The following is a 21,595-nucleotide window of genomic DNA, read 5'->3' on the forward strand; positions in this document are numbered from 1 at the left end:
TAGTACCGGTATTTAGTGTTCTATACCAGTGTTTCCCAACCAGTGTGCTGCGAGACATGGTCAGGTGTGCCGCGAAGAAGGAAGCTCAGCTTCTGGTCTCGCAACTTTTTGCTGAGAGTGCAAAGAGCAAAAAGTTGTGAGACCGGAAGCTGAGCTTCCTTCTTTGCGCCTTCCAAGTTTTCTGGCAACTGCAGCACCCCGCCCAGCTGGAGCTCCCCTGGTGGCGGCAGCAGGTGAGCTTTGGGGCCCGGTGGGAGGGCGGTGGTAATGGGAGGGCAGCAGCAGCACCAGGCAGTAGCCGCTGGGCGGCAGCAGAGTGGGTGGCAGCGAGCCAGAACTCCAGGACAGAGGCACCGACGGTGGCTGGACATGTTGCTGTACGCCGTACATGCTGGCATTGCATGGCTGGCACTTGCCTGCTGGCTGGGCCGGGACGGAGGCTCCAGCCCCACACCCATGCCCAGCGCAACGCCAGCATGTACGGTGTCTAGCAACACGTCCAGCTGCCGCCGTCGGTGCCTCCGTTCTAGAGCTCCGCCTCACAGCTGACCACCCTGCCGCTGCCCCACGGCTACTGCCCAATGCCACTGCTGCGGCGTGGTGTACGAGAAAGAGAAAGAGAGAGAAAGAGAGAGATAGCAAGAGAGAGAAAGAGAGAGATAGCAAGAGAGAGAAAGAGAGAGAAAGAGAGAGAGAAAGAGAGAGAAAGAGAGAGAAAGAGAGAGAAAGAGAGAGAAAGAGTGGGAGAGAGAGAGAAAGAGAGGGAGAGAGAGGGAGAGAGAGAAAGAGAGAGAAAGCAAAAGAGAGAGACAGAGAGATAGCAAGAAAGAGAGAGAAAGAGGGGAGAAGGAGGGTGAGGGAAAGACATAGAGGGAGGGAAGGAGGGAGAGAGAAAGAGAGCAAAAAAAGAGGAAGGAAGGGAGAAACAAAGAGGGATGGAGAGAGAGAGGGAAAGAAAGAGGAAGGAAGGGAGAGAAAGGGAGAGAGAGAGAAATAGAGCGAAAGGGAGGAAGAGATTTTTTGTCCAAACTTTTTTTATCCCCCCCCTGCTCAATGTTCCCCAGGATTTTGTACATGTGAATAATGTGCCGCGGCTCAAAAAAGGTTGGGAAACACTGTTCTATACCACAGGTATCAAACTCAAACAGCATGGGCTAGGTCTGGCCCCTGGGGCTGCCCTGGAAACAGCAAAGGACCTGCCTGCTCTGTCTCTGTCATGATGATATATTTTCGCTGGCAGAGAGTTGCAGGAAGCCATTGCATCCTAAAATCGAGTTCAAAAGGGCTGCAGGTGCCAGAGGGTTGTAGGAGGCAATCGCAGCCAAAAATCAGAACTCAGGAGACCGTTTTCATTGATAGAGCATTCGGGCGCCCCTGAACAACTGATGCCAAGCTAGCCACACCCCCAGCCCCCCCCAAAATAAAACACAACCCTGATGTGGCTCTAAATGAAATTGAGTCTAACACCCCTTTCTACACTGTTCCTCATTAAGCCTATGAGAGATGGCTTGGTTCATTTCAAACAAGGTGCTTGTGTGACTTTGAAACTTTGTCTGGCAATTCTTGCAGAACTGCAGGCTTTGTGCAGCTGACTGTAGAAAACTGGTCAAAAGCTCCAAATGAAGATTCTAAGCATCTGTAGACATTTTTAGCTTCTGAAGTCATTAAAACTAAAGGTTATGGCTGTTTTCCTGTTAGACATTTGATGGCTGTATTGTTTTGCGAATAAATTTTGAAAAGGTGCTTTACCTGTGTCTTTGTTCAAGACCCACATTCTGAAGGTATGAACAATACTATTCTTATATTAACCTCCATCCATAATAGTATAGGATAAATATACTGTGGAGAGATTTGCACTAAATCAGTGATGGTGAACCTATGGCATGAGTGACACAAGTGACACGCAGAGCCATATCTACTGCCACGCTAGCTGTTGCCTTAGCTCAGTTCCAACGTGCATGTGTGTGCCAGCCAGCTCATTTTTGGCTCACACAGAGGCTCTGGGAGGGCGTTTTTGGCTTCCAGAGAGCCTTTGGAGGGGATGGAGGAGGACATTTTTACCCTCCCCTGGCTCCAGGGAAGCCTTTGGAGTCTGGGGAGGGCAAAACCTGAGTCTATTGGGCCCACGAGAAGTTGGAAAACAGGCCATTTCCAGCCTCCAGAGGGTCTCGGGGGGGGGGGTGAGAACAGGGCCGCCATCAGGAATTTTGGGGCCCCATACAGCCTAAGTGTCTGCCCCCCCCCCCACCGCCATTTTAAAACTACTTCATTTTGCAACATACCAATTATGTATTAAACCCCATTTTTCAATTTGGCCGGGCCCCTGATGCTAGTAGCAGTAATACTGGCCTATCGGCGGCCCTGGGCGAGGAAAGCTGTTTTCATCCTCCCCAGGCATTGAATGATGAGTGTGGGCACTCACGCATGTGTGATAGCGCACACCCACGCTCTTTCGGCACCTAAGGGAAAAAAGATTCACCATCACTGCACTAAATCATTAATCACTCAGAAAAATTCACACACAAAAAAATTCACAAGTATTTTTGAGAGACAGAGGGAGACCTTGCAATTTGGATATTCAGTTCTTACTATATAATTTTACTACCAAGAAAGATCTTTTTTAAAAAAAATCTTTGCATAACATGACAAAAGACAAAAAATGAAAAATGAAGCAAGATGGAACTTCTTTTATCTTGATGTGCTACAAGATTCTATTCTTTGTTTACAGTTGTGAAATTCTGTTGCTATTGCTTTGCCCATTACCAAGATATCTACCATCCTCATAGAGGACAATCACAATAGTTCAGACTGAGCAAATAACCCCTGGGTGAAAAAATGCCATGGAGAAGAAAAACAATGTAACATTCTTCCTTTCAGAGCATATCTTTGATACCCAACCTACCTTTGCCGTCTCTATTCATTTCAACAGGTCTCCTGGTTTAACAATTTTATATGAAGCATGCTCGTACTTAACCAGACATTGTACTATTAATAGCAGTAAAACAGCTCTTAGAATTGTAGGCCAATTTTATGTCAACACATAATAATCAGAACAATTTCAAGATGTGTTTGCAAGATAAAGATAATTTGCACAGAAAAACTTTTATACAGCATGTGATGATGAGGTGAACCAGAAACCAAACAACAACCACAAAAAGCTGAGTTATATCCCATGAGACATGCACGTCTACTTTACCTTCTTTTGACATATAGCAGAAATTTCAGCTAGAAGGGAAGGGAAATTAAAATCAAGAGTTATGATCACTGCTACCAAGTGCAATATGATAGAGTATTCAGTAAAACATAATTCTAGGATGGTCTCTGGCTTCTGGATCTTATTGGGTTACTCAGTACCTTATATAAGCAGATTAGAAACAGATTTACATCAAGCCATTATAACAGCGGTCCCCAAACTACAGCCCGGGGGCCACATGCGGCCCGCTGAGGCCATTTATCTGGCCCGTGGGTCTTTTCCAAGGCCGCACTGGAAAAGCAGTGAGAACGTCCCTCTCAATCTTATCTCACCCGAGGTAAAGTAAGGCTTGCTGAAAGCCGAGCTGGGCACAACACACACACATACACGCACACACCAGCCGCCTCCTCCTCTTTTGAGTTGCTAGCTCCCGTTTTCTGAATGGGGATTGAATGGGAGTCCGGAGTTGGAGGGTGGAGGCTTGTTGGGTGAGTCCTCCGCGGGGAGAGAAGAGGGAGGGTGAAAGAGGGAAAAGAGAGAGGGAGAAGTGGAGAGAAAGAAAGAAAAGGGAAAGAGAAGGGAAAAAGAGTGAGGGAAAGAAGTGGAGAGGAAGGAAGGAGGGAGGGAAGGGGGAAGGGAGGGAGGGAAGGGAGGGAGGGAGGGAAGGGAGGGAGGGAAAGAAGATAGGGGGAGAAAGAGAGGGAGAGAGAAAGAGAGGGAGGGAGCAAGAGAGAGAGTGCAAAAGACAGAGCAAGAGACAGAAAGAAAGAAAGAAAGAGAGAGAGAGAGAGAGCAAGAGAGAGAGAGAGAAAGCAAGAGAGAGAGAGTGAGTGAGAGAGAGAGAAAGAAATAAGGTATGTGCAGTGTGCATAGGAATCTGTTCACAGGTTTTTTTTATAGTCCGGCCCTCCAACAGTCCTAGGGACAGTGAACTGGCCTCCTGTGTAAAAAGTTTGGGGACCCCTGCATTATAAGGTATGGAAGTATGTAACAGAGAGTGAATTGTTTTCCTTCATGGCTCAAATCTTCCACCTTCTACCATTCAAAACAAGGCAAATCTTGCCCATTTCTCTCTTTCCTGGAACTAGTTTGGGCTAGCCCACAACACCTTTATTGTCAGAGGCAAAAGCAAGATAATTACTCTTCCCATTCTATGCCCAAAAGCCAACTAAACTGGCAGTTAAATCTTCCTTACACAATACTTCCTAATTTAGAGGTTACAGAACTTGTTAAATGACACCTACATTTTTGTCTGCCAGCACTCTGATATTATTTCCTAATATCGACTGCCTGAGATAACTGTCTCTGACTGCTGCCTAAGATAACTATCACAGTCTTAACAGTAGGCCAGGCCCAGGTACAGTATTGGATTCTGACTTGCATAACAGAAATTTTTGTATAAACTCATTCATTTCCTAAGTTTGGAAGCTAAAATATTCATAAAAGGAAGAAGTGCAATTATAAGTGAAAGTTTTAGGAATAGTGAATACCATTGGATTTGGCAGGGGAGGATAATCAACAATTAAGCACAATACATTTGTGACAGACAATTCAGTTTCATTAAAAGTTCAGAACCAAAAAATTGCTCCCCCAACCCCTGAATTTAACAGCCAATCCCTGAACCTACAGAGAACAAAGATGAACAGAGATAGGTAAAAAAATATTTTCAGTCCTTTCCATTACTATCTACAGGTACATATAAAGGAGTATTAAAGCTACTAAATGTGTCTCTATATCATCCTGGCCATCCATTTATCAATTGGAACATCTGAAGCAAAGATTCTCTTTTTTTTTAATCTTTCAGAAAACACAGGATATGCAAATGTCGCTTCACTTCTCAACCATTGGATCAATTGTGAGGGATTCTGGGAGTAAAAGTACAGCAATATGTAGAGGTCCATAGGTTGTCCAATCAAACATCATTATATCTGATTAAAAATCAGATATATTGTGATGGTTTACTGTGACATTAGCTCTAAAACCAATGGGCATCATATCCTATTAAACCTCATGAATCCAAATGTAATCATAGTTAAAATAAAGCTAACCAAGGTCTAAGGATTATATTGAGTCTATTTCGAATCTGACTAAGTTCAGATTCTATTTAATGAGAGAAAGGGTCTTAGGTTTGCAAGAATAAGAATTAATCACTTTGATAATAACATTCATATCTCCTCTGAAAGTATAATCCTGAAATAGCAACTTAGAAAACTACCATACTTTTCGGAGTATAAAACGCACTTTCCCCTCCAAAAAAAGAAGGTGAAAATGTTGGTGCGTCTTATATACTGAATACAGCTATTTTTGGCCTCCCAAAACCCTGCCCTATGCATCCAATTTTTGACAAAAACAGGTCCATTTTTTTTTAAAAAAAAAAACAGTGCACAGAGGGTTTGGCTGGCCTGTAGAGTGTTCCTAGGGGCTGGGGATGGCAAAAACATAGTGGGTGGGAGGTTTGGGAGGTGAAAAACTGGCCTGTTTTTGCAAAAACATTCCAGTTATTTGCAAAATTGGAGGCATTTTTGTCCTCCCCATCCTTCAGGAGCACTCTGCAGGCCTTCCCAATCCCTCTGTGCATCCCAGTTTTGAAAAAAAAAAATGGGCCTATTTTCATGAAAAACAGGCCCATTTTTTCCCTCACAACACCCCCCCTTACACGTTTTTGCCCTCCCCAGCACCAGGAGTACTCTGCAGACCTCCCAAACCGTCTGCGCATCCCAGTTTTGTGAAAAACGGGCCTGCAGAGTGTTCCTGGGAAGCAGGAGGGCAAAAACCTTTTTTTCTCGTTTACCTCTTCAAAATCTTGCTACTATACTATGCTATGCTATGCTATGCTATGCTACTGTCTTATAGTCCAACAAATATGGTATTTTATTTAAGATTGTATGTCCATTTACCCCAGGATTGCCTTCACCAAAGCTCTTAAATTTTAAGAATGATAAAATTGCTTTCACCACTATTTAACTGCTGAGCTGAAAAAGGAAGAAACTGAACCTGAGATTTTGTATAAAAGACCTTCCATCCAGCTATGAATGCCCTTTGAATATCTTTATAACATTTTACAAGTCCATTATTTTATAAATATTACTATATCCATACTGTGAATATTAGTTTCTCTCATGTTAAATTCTGTCTTACCTTGTGGTAAAAGAACATCAACCAACCATTCACTGTGGTCCCTTAAAAGAAAGTAGGAAAAGAATTAGAATGGACTGTGACGCCATCTATCTCTTCAATGAAACAGCCATAGTTTGAATATAATGATTGTGTATGTCGGCTAAATTCTTAAGAATTCTCTGAGAAGAATTCCTGCAGGTATTTCTACAAGTTGAGGGGAAGAGATTGGAAGACTCCCACCAATTAGTTCTTCTACTTCTGCTAATCTTACACTTCTGAAAAGCTGTTTCACACAGCTGGGAGAATGAAGGGAAAGAGATGCCTTTAATGGAATGGAACCTCCATTAAACATACTTGAAGGGAAGAGCTCCCTGATATCTAATTAAGATCCAAGGTTTATTTTTACTTCTAAAATGGCAGCTGGCAGCTGGACAACTTTAGCCTCTTTGTCATTCATTTATTCCAAGTCTGCCTGCCTATTTTTTATGTTACAAAGAAGATTCTAATTTAGAAGATACTAAAATATACAGAGAAGAAAATCTACTTGGTGAAAAGATAAAATGCTAAGCGAATTAGTAGCTCTAATTGTCAAACACCTCATCGCTGTATAAAGCTTAGCCTTCTTTCCAAATTAATTGTTTTTGCTTTAGATTTAAAGCAAGGATTATGTTGACACACAGGTGGCTTTTATAAAAAAATAAAAGACTTTTTAGGAATCCTTTGCAAGTGGCATCATTATAATGCTAAAACAATGATAAAGCAGCAGCCCGACGTGTCATAAGAACATAAGAACTTAAGAAGAGCCATGCTGAATCAGGCCAAAGCCCATCGAGTCCAGCATTCTGCATCACACAATGGCCCACCAATTGTCCATGGGGATCTTGAGCAGAAAGAGAAGGCAAGACCCTCCCTTTCCCCTGACCCCCAACAAATGGTACTCAGGGGAATCCTGCCTGCTTCAACCAACATAGAGGCGGCACATGGACATCCATTTCAATAACCACCAATACACTTGGCATCCATGAATCTGTCTAATCCTGCTTTGAAGCTATCAAGGCTGACAGCTGTCACGACCTCTTCTGGAAGTGAACTCCATAAACCAATGACCCTCTGGGTGAAGAAATATTCCCCTTGATTTGTCCTAACTTTCTTACCTATGAGCTTTAGGGAGTGCCCCTTGTCCTAGTGTTGTGTGTTAGAGAAAAGAATTTTTGTTCAGGAATTGGTGGCCACATACTTCCAATTTTGATGATAATGTATTTTATTCACTTAATGAACAACCCTGGGTTAAATTTCATTTTTAATACTGCTATTTTAATAAAATAATATGTGTTCCATTTTGAGTATCTCATTAAAGCAAATACTGTGACGGGAGAAGTCCTATTATATACTTAAACAAAAAATGAAAGGGAATACATGGCTTACATTACAATTTACAATTTAATGCTATACAATAGGAAGAGGATTTATTTTTTTCTTACCAATACTGAATTCCTTTGGGGAATGTAATAGTGGTAGATAAGAGTTAAACTGAAGGCTACAGCATAAAGACCAGACCTTAAAGTACGTAGAAAAGTCACTTTTTCCCTCTTCCTTTCTTCACCCTTTTTGACTTATGACTTCTCTTTCCACTCAGCAGCCAATAAAGCCCATCCACATGTTCTGTTACAACCAGCTGAATGATAGTTGGATTTATTTTCAGAGATTCTATAAACAGTAGTAGCTAACAGATGCTTGAACTTAGATGAAAGAAAATATATGACTTTTGGTTATATGGGTTTCCCATCTCTGCTACAGATCCATGTGACAGTATGACAGCACTGAAGCAACCACAAATTTGCCAAATTTCACATGAGTCCTGGGTCCTCAATTTTGGGAACATTCTCAAAGTTAGCCCATGTAAGGTACCTTGGTACAAAAATTGTTGCCCATGATACACTGTTTCACCGAGTTAAAAGTTAGACATGAGTTGTAATAATATATAGATTTTACTAAAGACTGAGATCAAAAATAGTCTAGCCAACTATATCATTATAGAGGCATACAGCAGGAAAATTTTCCTTTAAATACTTGGAAAATCCCAACTCCTTCTATCACAGTTCTTTACTTCCTTGTATCTTTGAATCTTAATTCTTTTTGCTTAATTGGAGTCAGGACATGGACACTACTCCCAGCTCTGTTTTTATTTATAACATATTTTCTGCAGTGTCAAATATACTTTGTGCGTTAATAAAGCAAATGTAATTTTTTATTCAACTTAGAAAATCGAACTGTTGTATTTACACAGATCTGTAAATTAAGTACAGTGGTACCTCTACCTAAGAACGCCTCTACTTACGAGCTTTTCTAGATAAGAACCGGGTGTTCAAGATTTTTTTTGCCTCTTCTCAAGAACCATTTCCCACTTACACACCCAAGCCTCTGAAACTGTAACCGGAAAAGACAGGGAGAAACCTCTCTAGGAATCTCCTGGGAGGAAACAGGGCCAGAAAAGGCGGCAAGAAGCCTCTGTGGGGCCTCTCTAGGAATCTCCTGGGATGAAACAGGGCCTACACCCTCCCTGTAGTTTCCCCAATCGCACGCATTATTTGCTTTTACATTGATTCCTATGGGGAAAATTGCTTCTTCTTACAAACTTTTCTACTTAAGAACCTGGTCACAGAACAAATTAAGTTTGTAAGTAGAGGTACCACTGTAGTTGTTTTTTTCTGCTTGCTTTCTATTTTAGTGTCACATTATTATTATTATTATTATTATTATTATTATTATTATTATTATTAATTAGATTTCTATGCCGCCCCACTCCAGCGACTCGGAGCGGCTTTAACTTAATCAGGCTCCAAAGATTAACACAACTTTTAAAAAAAATGTCTCTTAAGCTTATCTCCAGTTTTTTCTCTCTCTCTCTTTCTGTGTGTGCACATCTCTTGATTTACCCACCCTGCAATCCTTTGGCTGCATTCTTCACAAAGATAGAGAGGGGGTGGTTTATCACCCAACGCCACAGATAAAGAAGGGTCTACGCACATCTGAAATACACAGGAAGCATGGAATTAGTTTCTCATTCCCCAAAAGCACCCTCCCGACATGAAGCCTCATTAGAGGACAGGTATATTTGGAATGAAAGAAATTATATGATCCTGGATTTCCTTTTTACCCTAGTGCTTGAATATGGAAAAACAATTACTTGGGATGACTGACAATGGCAACAATGGGCTATATTATTATTATTATTATTATTATTTTGAATACTTGTTTGATATATTTTGCGGCACAGATTCAGTAAAGAAGATACTGTATTAAGAAATAATGTCATCATATGTAATAAAGTAGTCTGGCAATTTTGAGATTCAGCAAGCAAACTAATATGCAAATAAAACTGGTCTGGGGAAAAAAGAGCATATTGTTAAGTAAACTATCAAAAGAGGATATGACTTTGTTTGAGTTGCATAGCATGTTATGCCAATATGCTATAATATAGTCTATTTAACACATTCCATGTGCTTTTGTAAAGGATGGTTCACAGTGTCATTTAATGCCTGTATTCCCAGCCATTTGTAGGTCAACAAAACATAATTCATAAAATCATAGTTAAGTGTGATGTATGAAATTTATCATTCCTTACTCCTTATAGTCGTGTGTTACTCAAACTAGAATCTATGGGTTGAATTCTTTTCCTACTCACAAAATATTTAGCACTTACATACTAGGATTACAAGTGGGAACAACAGTTACCATAAGGATTAAGTCTAAAAAAATTTGTGTAGAGTAATTCTGCTCTGATTATCATAAACTTAGCTTTGCATTAAAATTTGGTTTGAAAGTTAAAGGATCAGTTCATAAGAATCAGACATATAACTCTTTTCAACAGCATCACAAGCATCCAGATACTAAAGACCACAAAACACAACTGCAGTAGAGAGAATATGTATTTACTTTTCATAGCTAGTTTAATTTTGAATAAATTATACCCATTACTCTATCCAAAATGGAGTGTTGGATTTATAGTTAGCAATAATATTAGCAATAGCACTTAGCACTTAGACAGAAGGCGGTCTTAGACATTTATTTATTATTTATTTATTTATTGGATTCATATGCCGCCCCTCTCGGTGGACTCGGGGCGGCTCCCAACAAACATAGAATACATAATAAAACAATTTGATCCAATTAATAACAGTTAAAAGACTTTAAAAACATCCTAAAAGCTTAAAAACATTTATTTCTCATTCACTCAATCCACAGATTATTCTAAACACATTCGTTGGTTGGGGGGGGGGGAGATCTAATGGCCCCAGACCTGGTGGCAAAGATGAGTCTTCAAACTTTTTCGGAAAGCAAAGAGGGTGGGGGCAGTGCGAATCTCTGAGGGGAGCTGGTTCCAGAGGGCCTGGCCCCCCACAGAGAAGGCTCTTCACTTAGGCCCCACCAGCTGACATTGTCTGGTTGACAGGACCCTGAGAAGACCAACTCTGTGGGACCTCACCGGACACTGGGATTTGTACGGCAGAAGGCGGTCTCAGAGATAATCTGGTCCTGTGCCACATAGGGCTTTATAGGTTCTAACCAACACTTTGAATTGTGTCCGGAAACCAATCGGCAGCCAGTGCAGTCCGCGGAGTGATGTTGAAATATGGGCATGCCTCTGGAGGCCCAATAACACTCGCACGGCTGCATTTTGGATTATTTGAAGTTTCCAAACACTCTTCAAAGGTATGTAGACAGCCCCATGTAGACAGCACTGCAGTAGTCGAACCTCGAGGTGATAAGAGCATGAGCGACCGTGAGCAAAGACTCCCTGTCCAAATAGGGCCGCAACTGATATACCAGGCAAACCTGGGCATATGCCCCCCTCGCCACAGCCGAAAGATGGTGTTCTAAGGTCAGTTGTGGATCGAGGAGGACGCCTGACTTCCATAGGATGGGAGGATGAGTCAACCTTGAACTGGACAGGATTGAACTGCTGGCAGTCATCAAAATTAGCCTGCAATACTGCATTCTAACCACTATATCACCACAGCTCTTGTTTCTGTTTTTTAAAAATCCAGTTCTGTAGCAAAAGTAGTTTCGGACTTTCCTTGCTTTTCTGCATTCTCATTAGATTTCTGGTTTTCATTTGGATGTGTGCAAAGGACATGGGAGGGAGAAATAAGTGTCTTTGTGAGGGAAAATAATACTACTTGGTATAGAGATATAGTGCAAGGTTGTTAATTCCAACTGTGATCACTAAAGATGTGTGATCACTACAGAACTATTTGTAGAATTTTTAGGTACACAAAATAGACTTGGAGAAAGAATCATTTTCACAATCTCTTGATAGAAAAGAGGGATTTACCAGGAAATGTATAATGGGATTATCATGGCTATACTTGGCAATAGTTTGAGTGGTAGGCAATGACCTTCCATTCTGTTTTTAATGAGCTTATTATGCCATGAATAGCTGGGATAAGGCTGAAATGGTTACTCACAGGGCATGTTTTACAGGATACAGAAGTGTTCATTACCTTCACAGCTGGCTTGTTAATTGCATTATGGCATTCAATGTGCTGGCAATGAATGGGATTCCATGCTGAAAAATAAAGCCATGAGGGATAAAGTTGAATAGGTTTACTACAAGCTAAACATTGGTAATATTCAACATTATATGAAACCATCAATATCGTCTGAAGGAATTTCAGCAGATAATATATCAGTTTCATGTCTTAAATATTTAACCATGGGTTGTTAGGTCAGCTCTGGAAAATACAGTGAAGCATAATAAAACAATGTACTGAATTGTCAATTAAGATTCAGCATACAATGCCTTTTAAACTATGCCAGATTGTTTATAAAAAAGAGCTATGATACTCCAGAGATTAAATTATTGGGGTTGGACTTTAGATAGGATATATCTATAAAACATTTTCTTAAATGTTTTATAGATAACCCTGAGTCAGTTGAGAAGGATGGCATAGAAGTCTAAACAAACAAACAAACAAATGTTAAATGTAAAGTATTGTTTATCATTCTGCATATCTTTACAAAATCACAGTATAGTGTTCCCTTGACTTTCGCGGGGAATGCATTCCGAGACCGCCCACGAAAGTTGAATTTCTGCGAAGTAGAGATGCGGAAGTAAATACACTATTTTTGGCTATGAACAGTATCACATGCCATCCCTTAACACTTTAAACCCCTAAATTGCAATTTCCCATTCCCATAGCAACTATTTAGATTATTACTCACCATGTTTCTTTATTAAAGTTTATTTAAATTTTTTTTTATTAAAGGTGGACAAAAGTTTGGTGATGACATATGATGTCATCGGGCAGGAAAAACCGTGGTATAGGGGGAAAAACTGCAATATATTCTTTAATTAATATTTTTTAAAAACTGTGGTATAGACTTTTCGCGAAGTTCGAACCCGCGAAAATCGAGGGAACACTGTATAAAGTATTTTTAAGGCCTGGTTCACCCATCAATGTTAATTACTTTTTCAATCCAATGGATATACAGTATAATTCATCACAGAATTAAAGTGGTCAAAGTAAAAATGGAAATTCATGGTAAATCTATTATCAGAACATCAAGCGACAACTCAGTCTCTTAGTACATATTTCTGCACTTAAAAGCTAGAAAAGAAGTCTAGTTTAAAATGCAGAACTATGTATTAACAGACAGAGTTCAATTATCAGTTCAATCTTTTTCTTATGCATCATTTAGTAAAACATCATATGCTTATAGAAGAATTTGCACCCTATTTTTTTGACAGCATTTAACTAATTTTCTAGTTTGGAAACTATTAGAAGTGCTTTCCTAATTAGGAGAAATTAGAGAAAATTGTCTCTATTTCTCCCAATTTTTAATTTCAAAAGTTCTAACCCAGAGCTCATTACAGAGTGATAAACATTTTATACAGAGGAGTCAAAGCTTAAAAACAACAATTATATGTCAGTGACATTATTGATAACTTCTGCCAATATATTGTATTAACTTTAATGCATAGGTTGATTACCCGTATACTGTAGTCCTCGGTATTCACTTATTGCCCCAGGAGGTTTTAAGTTGGGCCAGTAATGGAAAAGCATTTGGACTGCAGGTGGCTTTACTTGAGATGGACCATATGCTATTACATATAGCAAATCCTAGAGAAATTCAAAGGGTGCAACACATTTAATTTCAGGCAATGGCACAGTAATAGAAAAGTGAAAACAATTAGCAATTCAATGATCCTTCCCAAGACTTGGAGGAAGTTAGACTAAAAAATAAGCCTCATTGAACTCAGTGGCACATATGAGTTGAGTAGACATTCATAGCATTGAAATCCTGTATAGTACTCTACATACTGGTCGGTAAATAGAACATATTTTTTTAAATAGTCATGTACACAATTGCAACATTGTCTCTTTCCTGAGAATATTCCAACCCCCAAAGTTTTAAATAAAATTAATTACCACTGATATTACCAATACTCTGATCTACCTATAGAAATCCATTCAATGACTACTTCCGCTTTTAAACCTATTGTTATTGTTTTCATGCTTATATACCACAGCAAAGGGGAATAGAAACTTAGATTTAAGGAACAAGGTGCCTCCAAATCAGTCCATGAATTTGTTTACAGTTCCAGAACTTTGCTCACAAACTTTACATATGAAAATCTATATCATGTTTTCCCCAAACATTTTCTGCTAACATAGGAGTTGTTATAACAGCTTGTTATTATTCTAATTCAGAGTGGTGCAGTTCTTTTTTTGGCCACAAGGAATGTTACTGTTATATTCTCAGTCTGAAGCACATAGGCTTCAGTCAGGTCCTCCATTCTAGAGGGAAAATATTGGCTGCTGATTGGCTAGGCTGTCTGGCAACTCCCAATAAAAGGGCTGGCTGTCAGACAGAGCCTTGTCTGGGTTGTAAATAGTTGCCAAATAAACTAACACTGGTGACGAAGGTGGGATTGGAAGGCAAATAGGCCAGAAAAGAGCTGACAACCTTGCAATCCAGCCTGGGCAGTTTGTTTTCGACAAACAGCCTTTCAAAAACACCAACTCGGGTGACATGATGACGCATGCCCTACAAAGTCACTTTAACCCAGCACAGGAGTACTGGGACACTTACATGACTTACTTTGAATGCTTAATAGAGTCAAATGACCTAATTGGGCTATTGGACAACTGCAGACGAGTGCTCTTCCTGAGCTACTATGGCACAGACATGATTGAGATGGCCCAGGCACTTGCTAAACCAATAGCCATCCAGATGGTCACCTGGTCCCCCTACAGGCAATGCTCAAGACCCATATGCCTCGAAACCCTCCAAATTCATATAGCACCATGCCTTCAATCTGCGGAACCAGAAGGAGTGGGAATCCATTAATGAATACATTGCCGCACTGTGCAAGGCTGCGATCTAGATGAGTTACTGCTCGACTGAGGGATCTGCAGAATTCAGGACATTAACCTCCAATTGAGGTTACTTTCAAAGACCACCTTCACTCTCCAGATTGCACTGGACAAAGCCAGGGAAGCAGAGGCATCTGCTAGGTCGATTGAGGCATTACAGCAAACAAGCAGCCCCAAAAGAATGTGAAAGATGGTTGGCGTACATCACGAAAGTTTGGCATGAGACTTCTCACCTGACAGTGATAAGGACATTTGTTGCATTTGATTCAAAAAGCACAAAGTGGCAAACACACCCAACAACTGACTTCCACCAGGTGCCAGGTGCAGAGGGCATCATCACCGCTCTAACTACTGTTCCCATGAGGACATCTATCAATGATATGACCGTCGCGGTCACCTAATAAGAGTCTGCTGCACCATGCTGCTTTCACCACAGGCAACATGAAGAGCACCAAGCAAGCCTGACTATGCCAAGCAGCCTCAACACAATGGTTTCCATCCAAGATGGAGAACCGACTGGGTCAGCATGACCAAGGCTGCCAAACAACAATCTGGCAAGCAACCACGTCACACCAAAAGAAGCTGCGAGTCACCATCCTGCTCAAGGGGTCACCATGCAGCATGACGATTGACACCAGGTCTTCTCTCACCATCGTATCCTGGGCTACGCTGCAACAAGCAATCCCATGGATCCAGAAGAAACAACTGTGGCACCAATAGCTGGGGTTGACTGATAGGCACCAGTTAGGTCCTCCATTCTAGAGGGAAAATATTGACTGCTGATTGGCTAGATTGTCTGGCAGCTCTCTATAAAAGGGCTGGCTGTCAGATAGAGCCTTGGCTGGGTTATAAATAGTTGCCAAATAAAGAGCTGTTGTTTTGAAGCCACTTCTGTCCACCTCTTCCATTCACCCTATCTAACAATTATATAAAGTAGGATAAACGTATTGAACCTGAGAAAATGAACAAATAAGAAAGACATGATCCATCAAAAAGCCAGGCTAAAGGACCCAACATCTCTATTGAATTCCAGGAATATAAATTGGCGGCGGGGGGTGGGGGATTAATGCTAAGGCAGAGGAGGCAGAAGGCAGGAGAAATTCTTCAAGGGCTAAGTTTGCTGCAGATTCACATGACCACAATAGAGCTGGTGATAAATTGATGGTGTATCTGTAATCCACTAATACTGTGAGAACAAGCGCGTCCAAATGGTCAGAAAGAACCATGGGGAAAAGCCCAGAGACAGACAGGCAATGGTGGGTGGAGAGACAGCAGATGGAAGAGAAACTTGCTCATATAGCATACATGATTCTTCTAAAAGAGTGAATCAATGTTTCTTCTCCGTATTTCTGTTTATGTTTACCTAGAATTTCAGTGGAAAGTCTAAAACAGGGAAAATACATGCATAAATTTATGTCATTCTACAACAGATCTGTATTCTGTAACACCAAGAAAGGAATTAGAAGTGCAGTTTCAAAACGATTTAGTAATTCAAAGTTACCGACATATTAATCACCATACAGTACTGTTTCCATAAAAGCCATCTGGTCCCAAACTTACTTTCCATACTTCCTGTTTGTGTTTCATAAGACATTCCAGTAACTGACAGTGATACACTGGAAAAGAAGAGACAACCAGAAGCAAATCTCATTAAATGACAAAACACTGTATTTATTGTTTAATTACTAACTTTCTGGCAAATCAAATAGCTTGAGAGATTTCAAAGGTCAAATTGGATAATTGCTATCCAATTAGAACAAAAGCTAACAATCTGAATTTCCCCAAAGATTTTAGTGCATACCCAACAATAAACGAAGAAGAAATAAAGCAGGCCATTTCAAAAATATTTTACCATAGCAGTAAAAATATTTTACCATAGCAGAACTCGCTAAGGTCTGAATACTTTGCAGCTAGCCATTGTGTAATGGCATTGCCTTCTTTTTATCAGGAAGGACATCAGTAACCAGCTACTTAATACACAGAGATCAACTGATCATTTCCCCCTCTTTTCAAAAGCATATCCACATAATACAGTGATCCCTCGAGTATCGCGAGGGTTACGTTCCAAGACCCCTCGCGATACTCGATTTTTCGCGATATAGTGGTGTGGAAGTAAAAACACCATCTGCGCATGCGCGCCCTTTTTCCATGGCCGCGCATGCGCAGATGGTGGAGTTTGCGTGGGCGGCGGGGAAGACCCAGGGAAGGTTTCTTCGGCCGCCCAGCAGCTGATCTGCTCGGCAGCGCCGCAGCAGCGAGGAGCCGAAGATCGGGGTTTCCCCGCCGCCCACGCAAAGGGGAAACCCCGATCTTCGGCTCCTCGCTGCTGCGGCGCTGCCGAGCAGATCAGCTGCTGGGCGGCCGAAGAAACCTTCCCTGGGTCTTCCCCGCCACCCACGCAAAGGGGAAACCCCGATCTTCGGCTCCTCGCTGCTGCCCGCCCGCCGCTAGCCCGCCCGCCGCTAGCCCGCCCGCCCGCCGCCCGCCGCTCGAGAGCAAGAGGGGGAGAGATAGAGAAAGAGAGAGAAGGAAAGAAAGAGATGAGAGAGGGAGGAAGAGAGTGTGAGAGAGGAAGAAGCAAGATAGAGAAAGAGAGAGAGAAAGAAAGATGAGAAAGGAAGAGAGTGACGTCATCGGGTGGGAAAAATCGCGATATAGCGTTTCGCGAAGATCGAGATCGCGAAAATCGAGGGATCGCTGTAGTTGTAAAATTTAATTAATTAAACATTAGGCTCAGTTATTTTTTTCTTTAAAAGCTCACCATAAATAATAACTGAATAGACACCCACATGAACCATTTATTATTACAGTGGTACCTCGAGATACGAGTTTAATTCGTTCCGGACCTGCGCTCTTAAGTCGAGCAGCTCTTATCTCGAAAGACTTTTCCCCATAGGAATTAATGTAAATAATTTTAATTGGTTCCAGCCCTCAAAAAACTCACAAAGTTACATTGCAAGAATAAATGTAACTTTACTTATTAATAAGATGATAAGCTGAGAGCTTTCCTTCCCTTCCTCTTTTTACCCAAAACAATCAACATGGCAAACTTTTATTTTTATTCATTAAACTGTAGTTATTTATTCAACTTCACTGCCACCCAATCCTGTAGAGGGAGGAAAGAAGGGAGGAAGGAAAAGGAAAGCAAGAAATGGAGGGAGGAAAGGAAGGAAGGAAAGAAAGGAAGGAAGAAAGAAAGGGTGAAGGGACAGGAACAGAGGAAGGAAGCAAGGAAACTTATGAAAGGGGAGAGTAACTTCACTGCCACCCAATCCTGTAGAGGGAGGAAAGAAGGGAGGAAGGAAAAGGAAAGCAAGAAATAGAGGAAGGCTCACTGAGCATCTCTCACTCTCTCTCTCTTTCTATCCCTCTCTCTTTCTCTCCCCCCTCTCCCCCCCTTTCCCTCTCTCTTTCTCTCTCTCCCTCTCTCTTTCTCTCCCCCCTCTCCCCCCTTTCCCTCTCCCCCCCCAGGCCGGCAGCGATGTTTTAAAACAGCCGCGCCGTTTGCGAGCTAACTCCTGAGGTGCGGAAGTTCGCCTTTGGCGTTTGGGCCACTCGGAATGTGAAATTCAAAACAGCGTTCGGATCCCCCCACCCCCAGCAGAAGCCAAGGACCCCCAGAGTGGGGCGGCAGGGGAGGCGACCACCTCTCCACTCACCAAGTGCCGGGATACGAGCCGAGAAGAGCCGGGCTGGCTTACTTTCCTTCCTTCCCGCGCTAATGCAGAGCCACTCGAACAAAGCGTCACGCCCCCCTGACGCTTTTGGCGGCAAAAGAGCCCAGCGTCGCTTCAGAAGCACCCGAAAGCATCAGAGGGGCGCGACGCTTTGTTCGAGTGGCTCTGCATCAGCGCGGGAAGGAAGGAAAGTAAGCCAGCCCGGCTCTTCTCGGCTCGTATCGCGGAGAGGGGCGGCATACAAATCCAAGTAATAAATAAAATAAAATATAAAAATGTCTCTCCTCTCCCAGCTCTTATCTCGAGTAGCTCTTAAGTCGAGCAGCTCTTATGTCGGGGTTCCACTGTACTGATGTAACCACTGTTCGTCTCTCTCTCTACCTGCAATCAATTTATTGAACAGAAGGAGGCAAAATTTATCTGTTTCCAAGCAGGCCTTATCATATCAAACTTTACCCAATGTGAAACATGAAGCAATCAACACCTTTTAATCTAAATTTAATATGAACTTCAGAGTTGTTAACAATTATCACTAAAGACATTGTGATTAAAAAAAAAAACTGTCCCATTTCTTGGTGTTAAAATAGAGCTTATGGTCCTGTTTCCAGATCTCTAAGTGTACCTTTGCATCATTGTGAAATTAATTAGCACCAAAATAGCTATTTCAGGCACTAGGCTTAGAGAAGTTAAAAGAGCCATTTTCAATTCCTTTTAAAAATAAGTGCACAGTGAGAGGGATTAAAAACACCCTCAAATAGTTCTGTTCCTATAAGAAACAGCCATGGCAGCTAGTACATACCAGGATTGGTCGTATACTGCATTGCAATCATTAGCATTGAAGATGCAGAAAGATTAACATGAGCCGGTACCCCTTCTCTCCTTGAAGAACCCACTTCAAAGAAAACAAGAGAAAATATTAGCAGTTAGCAATATAAATTTTGTCTCATTAATATCCTAAGCAGTTCATTCAAATATGGAATTAATACCTTACCTATACAGGTAGTCCTCAACTTACAACAGTTCATTTAGTGACGATTCAAAGTGACAAGGGCAATGAAAAAAGTGACTTATGATAATTTTTCATTACGACGTTTGTAGCATCCCCATGATCCTGTGATCAAAATTCAGATGCTTGGCAACTGGTTCATACTTATGAGCATTGCAGTGTCCCAAGGTCACGTGATCATATTTTGCAAGCTTTTGACAAGCAAAGTCAACAGGGAAGTCTGATCCCTTAACAACTGAGTTAATAACTTATCAATTGCAGTGATTCATTTAACAACTTTGGCAAGAAAAATTGTAAAATAGGGCAAAATTCATTTAACTAACGTCTCACTTAACAATAGAAATTTTGGACTCAATTGTGATCGTAAGTTGAGGACTACCTGTAATATCTTTCTCTGTTGTTCCTGTATTATTCAAATGGTCTACTTTATTTATGTATCTGATTTCTCCCATTTTATTGTGGCATACAGAAGGCTTTTCAACATTGCTGAATTAGTACTAGCCATTCATTCTTGAGCTGGTGGAAAACTACTGTATTTTTCAGAGTACAGTGGTCCCTCGATTTTCGCAGGTTCAAACTTCGCAAAACGGCTATACCACGGATTTTCAAAAATATTAATTAAAAAATACTTCACTGTTTTTCCCCCTATACCACGGTTTTTCCCGCCTGATGATGTCATATGTCATCGCCAAACTTTTGTCCGCCTTTAATAAATATTTTTTTTAATAAACTTTAATAAATAAACATGGTGAGTAATAATCTAAATGGTTGCTAAGGGAATGAGAAATTGCAGTTTAGGGGTTTAAAGTGTTAAGGGAAGGCTTGTGATACTGTTCATAGCCAAAAATAGTGTATTTACCTCTGCATCTCTACTTCGCGGAAATTCGACTTTCGCGGGCGGTCTCGGAACGCATCCCCCGCAAAAATCGAGGGAACACTGTATAAGATGTATTTCCCCCATTAAAAGAGGGTGACATTTTGGGTGCATCTTATACACTGAATGTAGCCCGCCCACCTACAAGCCCCCACCCTATGGCCTCTGCTCCCAGCAATTTGCCTCCTTGCAGCAAGCACAGCCTAGTCAGCACAAGCAGCTGATTGTCGGATGGATTGGTCTCCTGACCATCAGCTGTTTCAGGCTGCAGGGATTGCCATTGTCTATTGCTGCCTCTGTGCACCCCAGTTTTGGCCTCCACATCCCATATGTCCTATTTTCTGCCTCCTCACACTCCATTTCCTACCCATTCTGATCCCCGCCACCCGAAACAGGCTGAAAATGGGATGCGCGGAAGCTGAAAATAGGACGTAGGAAGGCTGAAAACTGGGTGCGGAGGCCGTAATAGGCTACGGCAATCCCTGCAGCCTGCAACAGCTGATTGTGGGGAGACAGCTCCAAGCAACAATCAGCTGCCTGTGCTAATCAGGCTGTGCTGAAACAAACTGAAACAGGCTGCCTGCTGTTTTCTGCAAGGAGACAAATTGCTGGGAGGCAGAGGCAGATTTCTCCCCCTTGTTTTCCTCCTCAAAAGCTAGGTGTGTCTTATACTTCAGAGCGTCTTGTACTCTGAAAAATATGGTATACTAACTATGCCAACATGAAATCTATTGTCCCCAACTGCAATTTTTAGCCTGTCCATTTCAAATCATCACCTGATTTCCCTCCAAACTGACAAATCTAATAAACTTTATACAATTTCAGTATTCCTTTAAACAGCATCAAAATAAAGAGGACAGTTGATAGAAACAAGGACAACTTAGGTCTGTCACTCATGTGATGAAGGTAAAATCACGAGGACAGAACAGAAAAAGGGCTGCCAGAATATATGTTAGGCACAAATGAGAAAATGCCAATATTATTACATATACTGTATTTGTACTGCCCTGCAGTCTTTAAGAAAGTCTTTTTCAAGACTGCAGGGCAGTACAAAATAATTATTAAACTCCTACCAAATAATAGCTCAGTGAAGAAGTTACTATTCTCATACCTGACTAGGTAGAAGAATGACAACATTTGCCACTGATGTGCCTTTTCCATATTTTCTGAACCTCATTCTCAACAATGTCCAGATTTTGTTGCTCGGTGATGTTAAATGACTGATAGGCAATGATCTGATTTCTACAATAAGCCACAATCAACTATGTGCTTAGGTGTATCAGAATGGGTAGCAGATCAGTTTGTTCATCTTTGTTCCACACAAGCTGCCTTAGATTAAATAGAATT

General features: G+C 41.4%; 1 protein-coding gene across 15 annotated transcripts in view; it reads right to left on the reverse strand.

The window, feature by feature from the left end:
• The window catches only part of UNC79 (unc-79 homolog, NALCN channel complex subunit), a 163,360-nt gene that overhangs the window by 117,629 nt on the left and 24,136 nt on the right, over positions 1–21,595 (reverse strand). For all 15 annotated transcript variants that reach the window (XM_070753573.1, XM_070753485.1, XM_070753465.1 and 12 more), the window contains exons 5-11: positions 19,168–19,260; positions 16,252–16,307; positions 13,305–13,434; positions 11,815–11,879; positions 9,251–9,339; positions 6,332–6,372; positions 3,197–3,225 (exon numbers count right to left, since the gene is read on the reverse strand). In XM_070753573.1, the coding sequence (XP_070609674.1) occupies positions 3,197–3,225; positions 6,332–6,372; positions 9,251–9,339; positions 11,815–11,879; positions 13,305–13,434; positions 16,252–16,307; positions 19,168–19,260 (503 nt within the window). The remainder of the gene's footprint in view (positions 1–3,196; positions 3,226–6,331; positions 6,373–9,250; positions 9,340–11,814; positions 11,880–13,304; positions 13,435–16,251; positions 16,308–19,167; positions 19,261–21,595) is intronic.

This window comes from Erythrolamprus reginae, chromosome 1, assembly GCF_031021105.1.
Source record: "Erythrolamprus reginae isolate rEryReg1 chromosome 1, rEryReg1.hap1, whole genome shotgun sequence".
NCBI lineage: Eukaryota > Metazoa > Chordata > Lepidosauria > Squamata > Dipsadidae > Erythrolamprus > Erythrolamprus reginae.